The sequence below is a fragment of the Caretta caretta genome, chromosome 24 (genome assembly GCF_965140235.1).
Source record: "Caretta caretta isolate rCarCar2 chromosome 24, rCarCar1.hap1, whole genome shotgun sequence".
NCBI lineage: Eukaryota > Metazoa > Chordata > Testudines > Cheloniidae > Caretta > Caretta caretta.
This window is the reverse complement of record NC_134229.1, coordinates 6036648-6051776: the sequence shown is the minus strand read 5'-3', so window position 1 is coordinate 6051776 and position 15129 is coordinate 6036648. Positions and strand designations below refer to the sequence as shown.

The 15129-nt window shown below is 46.0% G+C and overlaps 1 protein-coding gene across 1 annotated transcript in view; it reads right to left on the bottom strand.

Annotated features, from left to right (window-relative positions):
• RNF115 (ring finger protein 115) overlaps window positions 1–15129 on the bottom strand; it is a 52832-nt gene continuing 37703 nt past the window's right edge. The window contains exons 7-9 of the mRNA XM_048828647.2: window positions 14216–14309; window positions 11395–11510; window positions 1–7096 (exon numbers count right to left, since the gene is read on the bottom strand). Coding sequence (XP_048684604.1) covers window positions 6965–7096; window positions 11395–11510; window positions 14216–14309 — 342 coding nt within the window. The 3' untranslated portion in view covers window positions 1–6964. The remainder of the gene's footprint in view (window positions 7097–11394; window positions 11511–14215; window positions 14310–15129) is intronic.

Sequence of the window (15129 nt, the reverse complement as noted above, 5' to 3'; positions counted from 1 at the left end):
TCTCGTAAGATGGCTGTTTATTACAAATGCACAGACAACAACAGAACCAGGCCAAGTTGGCTCCAAAGTGCATTCTGATGCTGCCTCCCACTCTGGTTTCCCACCCCTCTTTGTCATTCCCATGTTTTAATATGGAAAGTCAGTAAGAATGAACAAGCTCTTCTGCAGAGTGTAAACATGGTTACACAACTAACTGATCTCAATGATTACACATTTAAATCATTAAATAAAGACAAGGCAAAACCCCTAATTGATAGCATTTCTCAAGATTCTTTCCCTATCCCTTTGGGTACCATATAAACCAAAAGTTACCAGATCAGGGTTTCTTATTTCATAGAGGCTTCTGAAGTTGGCTACACCAGGCTTTGCCATCAATTTATACTGTGGTTTCAGGTGAAACAAGAGGGGAATATAATCCAAAGCAGCAGTCTGATGGCTCCTTAGTTCTAAATTGACAGCTGAAGTCAACAAAATTCAAACATGAAATAAGATGCACATTGTTAAGAATGAGAGTAATTGACTACTGGAACAGTTTCTCAAGCGACATGGTGGATTCTCCATCACTTGGAGTCAGCCTGAGATATCCAGTATTGATACACAGATGCTCTAGTTCAACTACAAGTTATTGGGCTCAGTGCAGGAAACAGAGTGAAATTCTACAGTCTGTGTTATAGAATCATAGAAATGTCAGGCTAGAAGGGACCTCGAGAGGTCATCAAGTCCAGCCCCCTGCACTGAGGCAGTAGCAGGTAAACCTAGACCATCCCTGACAGGACTTTGTCCAACCTGTTCTTAAAAACCGCCCATGACGGGGACTCCAGTTCTCTTGGAAGCCTTAACTACACTTAAGAGTTAGAAAGTTTTCCCTAATATCTAACCTAAATCTCCCTTGCTGCAAATTAAGCCCATTACTTCTTGTTCTACCTTCAACGGAGATGGAGAACAGATTCCCCGTTCTCTTCATGATAGCCCTTAACATATTTGAAGACATCAGATCCCACCGCAGTTTTCTTTTCTCAAGACTAAACATGCTCAGATTTTTTTAGTCTTTCCTCCTAGGCTGGCTTTTCTAAATCGTTTATCATTTTTGTTATTCAGGTCAGTCTAGACCACTGATACTCAGACCTCATTGGTCCAGGAGCCAAATTAGCAATCAACAGTACCCAACAGAGCTGCAGCAGTGTGAATTCAATGGTTCATTTGTGTATGTTTTACTATTTTTATGTATTATTCTCAAAGCAAAATGATTGACCAAGTATTATTTTATCAACTACAACTGGTTAACAACATAGGAAAAGCCTCCTGATTGGTTAATCACTTAGATTTAATTATTAACTAGCCACCCAGTGTCTTAATATCACGTGCTGCAAAGAGGCTCCCAAGCCTCAGTCTGAGCATCGCTGGTTCTAGATTATCATACTGGTCCCTTCTAGTCTTAAATTGACAGCCAATATTTTCTCAAGTGAGTAGCGATTTGGGGCACTTCTATTTCCGGGTTCTCAATTTGAGGTGCCTGAGAGGAGCCCGGATTTTCAGGGAGATGGGGAAGGGAGGGTTCTGCACTTTCTGAAAATTAGGGCTCTTTTTAAGGTGTCTAAGGTGAGGCTTCCCAAAAATGGAGGCACCCCACATTACCAGTCACGTTTGATTTCTGTATTACAACTGTGCTGCAACATTTAATGAAGATTGTGTTTCTTTTGCAGTGGGATTTAGATCTTGGGCCTGGACCACACTTAAAACTTCTGTCAACTGACCTAGGTTTTACGTGTAGATGCAGGCAGGCGGATGGACGAATATTTCCATCGACCACTGCTACGCTGACGGAAAAACCCCTGCCGTGGCTTGAGGTTGTGTCTATACTATGGAGGCTATAGCAGCATAGCTGTGACGGTGCTGCAGCCCCCTAGTGCGGACATGACCTTGGTCATAAAAATGTATTCACAATATAGCCCGCTTCCCCACCAGGGAGTCATTAATTACAGACCAAACATAGGCTCATTCTCTGCCCCTACCTCCAATAACTTTACCCTCTGAGTTAGATGTAGGATGGATCATCCTTCCATTATCCCATCCCTTCCAACAGACATACACCACGCAGTCCACGTGCCCCCTTTCACCAAATTTCCTTTGCATTCAGTGTGTTAGAACCACCATTATCTAAACGGCTTGTGAATAAGCTCAGTCTGGCTTTCTCCTTTCCCTTTTAAATTATTCAACGTCAATGCTTCAAGCAAACGTACGTCTGTCTCTTTCTTGAACAGCTGCTTCTGGAGGCCTGTGAAATTCATCAATGAGCAGAGTGAGGAATGGAGAAATAAATGGTCAGGATTACCCAAAAGATTCACACTAATAATACTGTTATAGAACTAGGTGAACCAGAGATCCATTCTGCTCTCAGTTCCAGCAGTGCAAAGCTGTAATCATTCAATCGAAGTCAGCGGAGTTAGCCCCTCTTTACACAACCCTGTATCTAAGGATACAATTTGGCCTTTCATTGCCACAAGACAGACCAATTCCACTGAGCTCACTCTAACACAACACAGATAATTTAAACCCTTCAGCCTTTTGTGTCACCTATGTGAGGATGCAGGCACGCTGCAGCACTTTAAAAAAAAAAAATCACTAAAGACATGGGAGTGGGTGGAACAATCCAAGCAGATTTCTGTACACAAAGAAGAGTTGACAGGTAGATCTGCAGTCAAGGTGAAATGGGAAGCAAAACATTTTGAAGTGCCTGTGTGTCTTTGACAAACACTCAGAAGCAGAGATGCAACTATCCCCCTTTCAACAAATACTACCAGTCAAAACCAACAGGTGCTCTTGCCTACAGAACCCGATTGTGAACAGTCATACAAAGAGCAGTACCAGTGCCCCTTATAGACTTCTCCTGTGACACAGCTGACAGAGGTTAAATTGCAGGTACTAAACAGCCAGATGTACAGAAGAGCTCACCTCCCATGTAAGCACCAAAGTAAGTGGCCAGGCATTCAGTAGGCCTTTGTGCGTTGAGTGCCAAATATTCTGAAAATTTGGCCTCATAACTCTGGCCTAGTCAGATCCCCAGCCAAGGGGAGTCGAGTCTTAACTGAAGGCACTTAGCACATCGCTTGTGTCAGTTGTGACACATCCACATGGCAGCTGACTGGGCAGAAAACATGGGTGACTTCCTGGTTTAGTTCTGATTTCACAAACACACACACACACACACTAAAAGAATACTCCACAACATTGACATTAAGCTGCGTGAGCCATCGGAAATCCACCCACCCAATTTAACAGCCACCATGATTAAGGTGCAGATTTAGAGCTGCTGTGCCGGATTTCCGTATTACAACTGTGCTGACTGAAGTAGCAACTAGGTGACTGAAGTAGCAAACAATGTCTGGAAGTGCCAGAAATAGAAGATGAGAAAGACTGGAGAACATATCAAGATACCATCTGGTTAGGTTGCAAGAGGTTAAACAACATCAGTCTGCCTGGCTGGGGATTAATTTCTTATTTTAAAATCAGAGCTTGATTTCAACGTAATACCCAGCAATTTTCAGTGATTGAACATAAAGTCTAGAGGGTGTGTAGTTGGCAGGGAGATGTATTTGCAGGGGATTATGCTTTAGCATACAGCACCATCAAGTGAGAAATTAGGTCCCACGACGCGACGGGAGATTCAGAGATGCCTTTGCACAAACCAAAACAAGCCTCCTGTGACAGAGAATAGTCACGTTGCTTAATGCATGACTGAAAGGTGCTCGGATGCGACAGTGATGAGGGCGGTCTAAGAACACAGAGAATAGAATAGAATAGACTCCACAGCGTGAATTTCCTACTGCTTCCTCCCACCACCAATATACTTTTAGATTGAAAAAAGGGCAAGTGGTAGGTTTATACAATGCCTAGAACAACTGGGTCCCAACCTAGCTGGACCCTAGGCGTTAGCACAACAGTTTAATAATAATAAACCAAATGTTAGTCTCCTCTGCTACCTCCCAGAACGGAAGTTTATTCATTAAAGGCCCTCGTAGGCCATACGAATCACTCATAGAAACCCTCCTGTATCCCAGCCTCTCTCCCCCCCAAAAATTTAAGCCCCAACCACACTAGGATAAGAACCAGTAGCAGTACCAATCGCATTTCCCTGAGCAGTGGCACAAGGGGCTGTCTGAGATTCAGTCCGCACACACTTGTCCCTTAGGGAGTTCATCGCTGTAAGGGCCTAACACGGCTCTCAAGCGCGCACACACACATAATCATCGCTGGCCAGGGAAGTAGTATTCCAATCTTGATAACTCCCACTAGTGCTGCAGCTTCAGCTTCTCCCGAGAGGCTCTAAAAGGGGACTTTGCAGCTCCCGGTTCCCCATCTTGAGGCTCCCATTGATTTCAGTATGCTTCGGATCAGCCCTGTTTATAGCCAGGAAGATAAACCATCCTCGCCCAGCAGGAGATCCCCTTGTGGGGACGGCGCTGAATAATTCAACGCACAGTACGGGCGGCTTGCTAGACCCTCCGGACTGAGCTGTGGGGCACGTTCTGGGATCGGGTGGGGAAGAGGGGTGCCAAGGTCAGCCTGTGCTGGGGGCGGGGCTTCCTAGAGCAGGCAACGCTTAGGAAAATTCTACTGCATTCTACGATCTAGGTGCGCGCAGCGAGACGGTCCCAATCTTAACCAGGGGGAATCAGCCACTCTCTGGCGTTCAGTGGGCTCTGTTGGACCAAGATCAGTGCTTCATTTGTGCCAGGGCCGAGCCCTGCAACTCTAGGCTCAGCAGTTCATAGCCCTGGCACCTCCGGCCTTGCTGCGTCAGTTACGAAAGTAAAAAACGATTCCATGAGCCCTGGTACTGCTTTCATTAGAAATTAAACCCTGACCAGGATGCAAGCTCCAAAGTAGAGTCCCTTCCGCAAGAACACCCTGCCGGGAACCCCACCCCCATCCTGTTCAAACTTGGGGCTATCTGCTTCAGTGCCTCAAATCTCGACTCAGCGCGCTCTGCAATGGTATTCCAGAGCTAGGCTTAACCACGGTATCCGCTAGGATTGTTCCACTGGACCCTGCGACCAGGGCACAGCTTTCTAACCAACACAATCAAGACCCAAAGTATCAAGAGCCTGAGCACCATTCTCACAAGCGACCTAGGTGTCTCAGAGCTGAAGTCCCGCTGACTTTCAATAGGACAGGTCAAGATTTTCAAAAGTGACGAGTAACTCCGGGTGCCTCAATTGCGGGGAGGAGTGCCACTCCCAACACCTGGAGGGGGCCCAAATTTTCAGAAAGTGCTATGGCCCGACTCTCTGAAAAATCAGGCCCCTTTAAGGTACCTCCAAGTTGGCTACCCAAAGCCACTAGTGACCCTGGAAACCCTTGGCCATGAGATCCCAGGTCACTTTGGAAAACAAGATTTAGGTGCTTTTATAATTTTACCTTAAGTCTGGTACTTTGCAATTCAGAATATTTGTCAGTTTCCAAAACCCATAGGAGTCTTTCCCCGACTCCCAACGGTCTTGGATTAAGCCCTTAACATAAAGAACCCCTTTAAGCTAGACCCTATGTTCTTTAATAAAGAAGTGGCAACACTCCTGCCTATTTTGTCTCCGGTTATTCTTTTGGTACCTTTCAAAATCCCTCATCCACCCCTGCAAGCCCCCCAGCAATCCTCTCAACATTTGATCTTCTTTAGAAAGGCCTTTATTTGACTTTATAGCAAACGAAACACTAGTTTAAATCAAGTGTACCTGGTACACTGTTACAGCAATGAAGTGGCAACAAGTTTAGACGCGACCTACCCTCTCCTTTCCTCCTTCCTCCGGGCTGATCCACTGATTTAACACTGCCACAGGTGGGTTAGTGGGCATTTTACGCTCAAACATGATTTGGACGATAAAAACAAGAGCTAAACATGGATGAAATGTTACAGAAGTGAAAAAAAAAAAGAGTCTCTTAATGTTATCGGTCTAGGAGAATTAAGATTTCATGTTAAACACTGAAGAATCAGCCATTAAAACAGTTATGCACAGTTAAGTCTGTTTACCTGAAGGATGCCTTAAAGTGGTCCATATGATACAAGTCAGTTAAGGATCCTATATGAATTACTGTCCAGATGGGTTTAAAAAAAAAAATTTCCAAACAACCCGTTTTGGACAAACCTGGGAACATCGGCACATGGATAAAAACTAGAAAAATCAGGTCATGAGACAAAAATGTTCTGTGCATGCCTGCTCCCCAGAATCCTGGATCACTGCATCTCCCGGCCCAAAATCACCCCTCACAGAAAAGCCATGGGCAAGACATTTTGATCCAAAGAGATTCTTCACCCTCTTTTATCTTATAAATTCTCACTCCCACCCCCGTAAGTAACCTAGAACACTGTGTGTATTTCACTTGAATTCAAGAGAAGAGGTAAACACTGATAGATTCAATTTCACCCACTCTGTTTTAGGGGAGCGGAATGGGGCAAGGGAGATGTGTCAAAATCCTTGTTTGCATCCCTTAGCAGCTGCTCCCATCTAATCAAATACGTTACCAAGCGGGAGTATTCCCCCCTGCCCCAAACTTCTCCATGACATTTTATCTAGGAACACTGAGGGTAAGGTGAGGGGAATTCCATCCCAATGTTGAACGCTGCCTGACAGCGCTCAGGACCCCAGTGAGCCTGTAGAGATGGAAATGCTCCCTTCCTCACACACTTTGAAAGAACCACGTTAATTAAGGTTTCACAAGTATAAAAATCAAACCACTCACTCAAAGACTCTGAATTCAGGACTAAAGAGGCAATTCTGATGGAGATGCGATTCGCTCGGAGATGCACGTTTACGTTTTGGAAAGGGACAGCACTCGTTGCAGTAATATCATGGGTTGGGTTCCCTCCCCTATATTTCCTGCTACTCTTTTTTTGTTGGTTTTAATTATAATACAATTTACAACTGTAGTAAGAATACTACGGCCACAGCCCCCGGGAAGCCCTCAAGCTTCAGAAAGTCCATCGATCGTGTAACTGGCTTTCGCTGCTAAAGCTGTTACTTGCTGAGGCCTCCGGGTTCTGTGTTTGCCGAGTGGAATCCTCGCCATTTAAGCTCTTTCTGCAGACTGGACACGTGTCGTGCTGAAACAGAAACAGGAATGTACAGTGAAGGCCCATCCCCAGGACCTTCGTAGCCAGTTAGCAACCGCTGCTTATAGAGCAACTTTCCGTCCCACAGCGTTTTATGTGCAGTACTTGGAGGAATTCCCGTCACCTACCATCAAAATGCAGCCACCTCTGGGTTAGCACACAGCAGCTGGATTTAGCAATGCCAAGCAATGTTATACCTAGGCTTGGCAGGATTCAATTTTAAATCGGTAGCTGTTGATAAATGTTGATTTCAACTGACACACTTAAGTGGTCGCTGGCCCTGCTGGGAGCCCTCTGCAGCCCTGCTGTCACAAGAGTGACCAAGCGGGGCCATGACAGCAGAGCTGCAGCGGTCTCCCCAAGCTGCCTCAGGACTGGCAGAGCAGGGTGGAGCAGACACGCCAGGACTGCAAGCAGGACAACGAGCACCCAGCTGCAGGTGGGAGGTGGCCCCGCTGCTGAATGGCTCCTGTGGCAGTGCAGGGAGCCCCTTGACGGCACGGCTTCAGAGATCTGTCACCAGCCCACAGCTGTGCAGGGAGCCCTGTGCAGCTCCATTGTTCCAGCCCGGCTCGCTCACTAACCAGCCAGGAGTGTGGGAGCAGACTCAGGGCACGATCTGTTCAGCAGCTGGGGGTTCGTCTTCCTCCTTACAGTCCTGGGTGGGGATCTCTGCTGTGCCTGGCCAGGAAGATTGCAGCCTTCCCCACACGTTGTGCCCTGGTCTCTCGAGGCCCTTGGCAGTCCAGGACCTCCCTCCTCCCCACCGCTGTCAGTGCTGCCCAAACCCTAACCCCAACCCTATCCCCAAAATTATCAAAATAAAAACAGCTAAAAATAGAAAAAAATCCTAATAAAAAATATAAAAATTATCAAATTATAAAAAAAAATAAAAATCAAATTCTGCCAATCCTAGTTATCCAGTAGTTTAGAAAAGTGGGGAAAGACCTCAGCATCCAGTTGAAACGGCAGGAGATGGGGTGGGGGGGAATTTAGACCTTTGCAAAGTGCTTTTTGGAGATCTATGGATGAAAAGCGCTACGCAAGAGCTAGGGATTCTAACTATTCCATAAGTAGAATGTGGTGACCCACAGCAGAATGTGGAGAGAGCACACGGGTTAACGCTCCTACTCTTGTGAATAGCGCTGTTGAGTCTCAGGGAAAAGAAGCGATGAGGGCCTTATCTGAAAGACCCAAACAATATGCTGGGGCAAGGTTTCAACAGACTCAGAGGAAAGAGCATCCCCTTCTAACCAACACCATTTCATTCCGCCCTGGCGGTCTCCCAGCCAAGAGCTAATCAAATACACCCCTGCTTAGCTCAGAGCTGTTGAAATCACAGTCTAACAGGACTGCCAGTTGTTTGGCCAATGTAATGTAACTACTGACCAGTAACTAGCATCATCTTTGTTTGCTATTTTGATAATTGATTACAAAGGCCTGATGAATGTATCTTAAATTAACTGGTGACACATTTCGCACAGTGCAAGAATGACGACATGGTAGAAATGTAGTCAGACATTCCTAAAGAGAAGGGGTTTTTAATAAAAGTTACTCATGCTTTTTAAAAGCAGATTATACATAACTATCTTGTAATCAAGTGCTTTAACAACTTGGCTACATAGGAAAGAAGAGTGGACGAACAGTGACAATGGAAAGATTTCACTGGAAAACATGGCAGCACTGAATCAACATTTGCTACCAATGCAGTATTTGAAGCTCTCTTCGACTGGGGCTTCGAGCCCTGAATAAATGGAAAAACTAACGCTGACGAAGGAAGGCAACGCTGCCACATTTAGCAAGGAAGGATGGTGGAGTGGTTAAAGGCATTAGCTTTGGACTCCGCAAAGCCAGTTTCAGTTCCCCATTCTGCCACAGCCTCCCTGTGTGACTTTAGGCAAATGCCTCAGAGTGTCGTGAGGCTAAATATACTAAAGACTGTGAGGCACTCTGATACTACGGTAAGGGGCCCCCAAGCACTAAAACAGATACATCGATGATACAAAGAAGGGCTGAATTCACAGATCAATCTAAAGCCAAATGGCAGGAATACTTGCCTTCAAGTGCTTCACTGAGATTAATAAAGGCTTCCCAGCTTGCAGTGTGGGGATTAATATGAGAATTGAAAGGTGGATAAGGAACTGGTTAAAGGGGAGATTACAACGGATCATACTGAAAGGTGAACCATCAGGCTGGAGGGAGGTTACAAGTGGCGTTCCTCAGGGATCGGTCTGGGGACCAATCTTACTTAACATTTTTATTACTGACCTTGGCACAAAAATAAAATTTGCAGATGACACAAAGTTGGAAGGTCTAGCCAAGATGCAGGAGGGCCGGAATATCCTACAAGATGATCTGGACGACCTTGTAAACTGGAGTAATAGAAATGGGATGAAATTTAATAGTGCAAAGCGCAAGGTCATGCATTTAGGGACTAAGAAGAAAAAGTTTTGCTATAGGCTGAGGACTTATCAGTTGGAAGAAACAGAGGAGGCGAAAGACCTGGGTGTATTGGTTGATCACAGGATGACTAGGAGCCAGCAATGTGATGTGGCTGTGAAAAGGGCTACTGCAGTCCTAGGATGCATCAGGTGAGGTATTTCCGGTAGAGACAGGGAAGCGTTAGTACCATTAAACAAGGCCCCAAGGAGAGCTCATCTGGAATACTGTGTGCAGTTCTGGTCTCCCATGTTTAAGAAAGATCAATTCAAACTGGAACAGCTGCAAAGAAGGGAGACTAGGATGATCCAAGGAATGGAAAACCTGCCTTATGAGAGGAGACTCAAAGAGCTTCGCTTGTTTAGCCTGACGAAAAGAAGGGTGAGGGGAGATACGATTGCTCTCTATAAATACATCAGAGACATAAATACCAAGGAGGGAGGGGAGCTATTTAAGTTAAGACCAATGTTGACACAAGAACAAATGGATATAGACCAGCCATCAACAAGTTTAGGCTTGAACTTAGACGAAGGTTTCTAACCATCAGAGGAATGAAGTTCTGGAACAGCCTTCCAAGGGAAGCAGTGGGGGAAGAAGGGGGGAAACCTAACTGGCTTCAAGACTGAGCTTGATAAGTGCATGGCGGGGATGGTAGGAGGAGACTGCCTACAATGGCATGCAGCCAATCTACGAATGCTAGCAGCAACGATCTCCAATGGCTGGTGATAGGACACTAGATGGGGAGAACTCTGAGTTACTGCAGAGAATTCTTTCCCAGGTGTCTGGCTGGTGGGTCTTGCCCACATGCTCAGGCTCTAACCAATTGTCAGATTTGGGGTCGGGAAGAAAATTCCCCTTGGGTCAAACTGGCAGAGACCCTGGGGGGGGTTTCACCTTCCTCTGCAGCATGGGGGCCGGGTCACTTGCAGGTTTAAATTAGTGTAAATGGTGGTTTCTCTGTAACTTGAAGTCTTTAAATCATGGTTTGAGGGCTTCAGTGACTCAGCCAGAGGTTAGGGGTCTATAACAGGAGTGGGTGGGTGAGGTTCTGTGGCCTGCGACGTGCAGGAGGTCAGACTAGATGATCATGACAGTCCCTTCTGACCTTAAAGTTGATGAGGTAAGTTCTCTCCATTTGGCAAGTGGGAAAACTGAAGCAGAAAGGTGCAGGGAGTAAGCGCTGCTCACAAAGGAACTTAGGCCTAAGACAGGCTTCCTTCTACAGGATCTTCTTAGGGTTGGATTAGAAGTGGTGGAGACAGATATTCTGTGCATTAGACAGGCCCTGTGCTGCTTTGTGAGCTTCCCTCACTCTCTGCCTCTGCACCCTCAGGCTTGCCAGGAGGAGTGAAGGAAGGTCAATCAACATGATTCATTCATTCCATGATATCAGGATGATAATAAGGGGGGGGAGGAGGGGAGGAGGGAGGAAGAGAGGGGGAGTTTTCAAGTGGACACTTCCCACTAGGACAGAGACCCCAGCTTGTTTCATATGTAACAGCCAACTGTCAGATGGTACAAGTTGGGACTACTGCTAACACCAGCAGGATCTGACCTGGCGACTTAGAGATAAAAAGCATCATAACTCCATTAGTAATTTCTCCAAGTCTCCACTTGGCTTCAGACTGAAGGACAGCGTTAGAACAGATGCATTTCAAAGGCTGGATGATTAATATTATGGTGTCATGAAATTAAATGAAAGAGCCTTGGATTTAAGTGGCAGGTCATGTGGCCAACGCACTACACGCATTAGCGTGTAGCTCAGTAGCTCAGGCCTGAGGTACGAGACAGCGAGGAGTAGTCAGTATTAGCACAGTGTGTGTATCTCTCTCTCTCACACATGCACTTACCAGTTCTAACCATGGCACAATGCAGTTGCTGTGGAAGAAGTGATTGCACGGTAACTGTCGGACCTGCTCCGTTACTGTATAGTCTTCTTTACACACAGGACACTCCAAACCTGTATCTGCAGGACAGATTCATGCAGGGGATGGGTTAGAATGCTGGACACAGCAGAGCCCTGTTTGCACAGCCTTAATCCACACGGGGCCCAATTACAACAGCCCAACCCATACCAAAATGGGGCACCCAGTGCCGCATTCACCTACTCATCTCAGTTGATTTCTCCCAGAGGGATGCAGACAGGAGGCCTTCAGCTGGAGAATAGTGATCAGCTGTTGAAGAGGTGCAAGGCTGAGTTTGCAGACGTCAGGAAATGCTGGAGTATGGATTGTTTTTTTTGTTTAGGTCTCCCGTGCATGGCACAATAAGGAGATACATTTTATGCAGCGTGCCCTACCCAGTGCTGAAGGGCGACTGACAGTAATTCAGAACAGATACTGGACACCCGCCACTGATAAACAGAGAATAAATGTGGGTATGGGGATTCAGCATAGGAAAGGGGAGAGGAAAGGTCCTATAGACGGGGAGGAGTAGTTTAGAACTAGGGAAGGAGGGTCTGAGCTGGACAGTGGTTTCTAGTTCTGTCAATGAGATTATTCCTCACAGGAGTGAAGTTACACAGTGTTCACAGGATCGAGCCCTAGGGCAGTAAATTTCTCATTTCTAAAATGCCTTTGCCATTATTTTATTGACGTTTTTATGGCCTTGGCTAGTCCATTTTCAAATGTTACTTTTATTATAACTAAAAAAAAAAAGTTAACAGTTACTGTTTCCTGATGGCTGGACTCCAGTACATACATGGGAAGGGAGAACATTCAGCTACTTTAATGGCTTACAGTCCGTTTTATATTTGATGTTGGGGCCACAATGGACTTTTTTACAGTTAATACTCTGCAAAGTGCTATATAGGGGCTTGGGGACTATACAGCCTATAGTGGATGCTAACATTTACCAGGCTGGACACAAAAGATGACCGATAATGAAAACCAAACTATGGGCATTTTACTTGTCTATTAATAAACTCACTCGCGTAGGACAGGGAGAACACCACCAACACAAGAACTAGGGGTCACCCAACGAAATTAAAACAAACATAAGAAAGTACTTCTTCACCCAACGCACAGTCAACCTGTGGAACTCATTGCCAGGGGATGTTGTAAGGGCCAAAACTATAACAGAGTTAAAAAAAAGAACAAGATAAGTTCATGGAGGATAGGTCCACCAATGGCTATTAGCCAAAATGGTCAAGGATGCAACTCCAGGCTCTGAGTGTCCCTAGCCTCTGCCAAAAGCTGAGAGCGGATGATGGGATGGATCACTCACAATTACTTGTTCTCTTAATTCCCTCTGAAGCACCTGGCATTGACCACTGTGAGAAGACAGGATACTGGGCTAGATGGACCGCTGATCTGACCCAGTTATGGCTGTTATGTTAATTTTGCAATGCTGCTATAGAATTAGGATTAGTGATTCTTCCTCCCCAGGAAAAGAGCGTGTTGGCTACGCAGCAATCCCAGTTTGTACACAGAGAGCTGCTTTCCCGTCACCGCCAGTACTACACTGACACTGCAATACATTTCCTAGCGCGTATCCTTTGCCAGCAGAGACACTGAAACGGCCACATTAATTCCCAACTCCGTTGCCAGGTAGCACAACAGATGCTCAGCTAGCTCACAGACACAGGGCAAACTCTGCTGTTGCTTTGCAGGAGATATTACAATATGGAGATACACGCTCCTCTTCATTCTCCATAAATGAGAATAAAACTCGTGCATATAAAAAGATCCAGACAAAAACAGATACCATGGAAACAGATTTTTTTTTTGGTAAATGAAACAGTGCGTCTTCAAATGATTTTAGTTTCAGGGAACACATTAGCTTATAGGGGAAAAAAGAATCCAGACTGCATCTTTGTGTCACACGTCTGCAAACACACTAAAAAAAAAAAATTAAAAAAAACCCAAACCTTGCTGAGCCAACCGTGAGCACTCAAGAAACACACACAATTCTTTGCTGTCAGTTATGTCAAAGGAACCTGTGATCTTTACACCCACTTTTTAAAGAGGATTTAGGAGCAGTTCAGTAGGAATCTGTTCAGAGTTGTATTTACCAGCCATAGCTAAGAAAGGAGAAGCAACATGCAACCCCCCCTTGTATTTATCTGATAAGCAGAAGGAGGTAGCAAGAAACATAAACAGAAGGAGGTAAGTTAAATGTAAAGCAGCAACAGCTCAAACAAACAAAAGGTGTGTTTCTGATGACTGGATAAATGCAACATACCACATGCACTATGCATGCCACGGTCAGTCCGAAGCCTTGACTTTACCAACTAATGCCTGCTACTCATTCAATTCAGACCACTTTAGCTTTTGGGAGGGCAATTGAGACAAGGGATCAAAGCAGACCCACCTCCAGAGTCAGGGTAGCCCGAGTTGTCAGCAGCATTTGAGAGCAGAACCTCCAGAGCTAAAAATCACAACCCTTCATTGCTTGAGCTGAGTGACTCATCTCAATGGTGGACCAGATGTTAAAGCGTGCACACAACACACAACTGAATGGGAGGTAGCAGGCAGTGGTGGAGGCAGAGAGTCTAATCATTAACGTAGGGCATAGGGAAGCTTAAGGGAAAAGTCAGAAAAGCTTTAGGAACCTATGGATGAGCACTAGTATGGTCCTATCAATGCATCCAAGTGGTAGGAGACACACAGGAGGACATCAAGCATTACCAAAACACGGCAGGAAAGACCAGAGATATTGGATTTAACCCACCGACTTGTTCCTGAGTTACTGTCACTGTTGGAAGAGAGGTGATCTTCTCTTTGTCAGCTGGGGGCGGTCCTGTGTTTTCCAACTGTCCTAAAAGCTGTAAGGGGATGACAAACACACCATGTTTTAGAACCCAACACAGCCTTGTCTTGTGGAACACCTCTCATTCAAGCTGGGCCTCCACACTATTCCACCACATTAACCAGGCCAGCGAGGGAGCTGCACCATAACATGTAGGCGAGTCACTAGCTGCAGGACAGGGTGCTTTTCAGACGGCATCTGAAGTTAAATGGATGCAGGTAGGCTGCATCTGGCAGAAACTGCAGAGGAGAAGGCTCTCTGACCACAGCAGGGAGCCAGTGCTGTATGAGGAGGGTGGGGAGAAGAAAAACCAAGAGACAGGCTGGAGGGAATGGAGGATGATATTGGACTGAAAGGGAGTTGACAGAGGTGTCTCAGGATTGGCGAGTTGGAGAAGATCATTGTGCTGCCCAGTGTGGGTAAGTAGATACACAGCAGTGTTCTGCAAATGCTGGGACTTGGGCAGGCCATGGAGAGAGATTACAAGTGGTCCCACTCTAGCCCAGTAATGACACCGCAATAAAATGACTGAGGTGATATCGACCCCCTGAGCGGCACCCATCACTTGCCCCCTCCAGACATGGGACGGAGGCAGAGCCAAGAGGGGCTGTATGTCCACACAGAAACCGAACTGCTGCTAGTGGAATGGGGGGGGGGGTGATGTCAGCAAACGGCACTTGATGACCATAATGAGACCCTCTCCAAGCCCCCTCCCCTAGACATGTCGGATGTAGGCTCATTTGAGGAAGCTGTGACAAAGGAGAGCAAGATGCCTTTATGAGGCAGTTTGTAAAGCTGGGGCTAGCGGTGAATGACGACAGATGGCCTGCATGCCA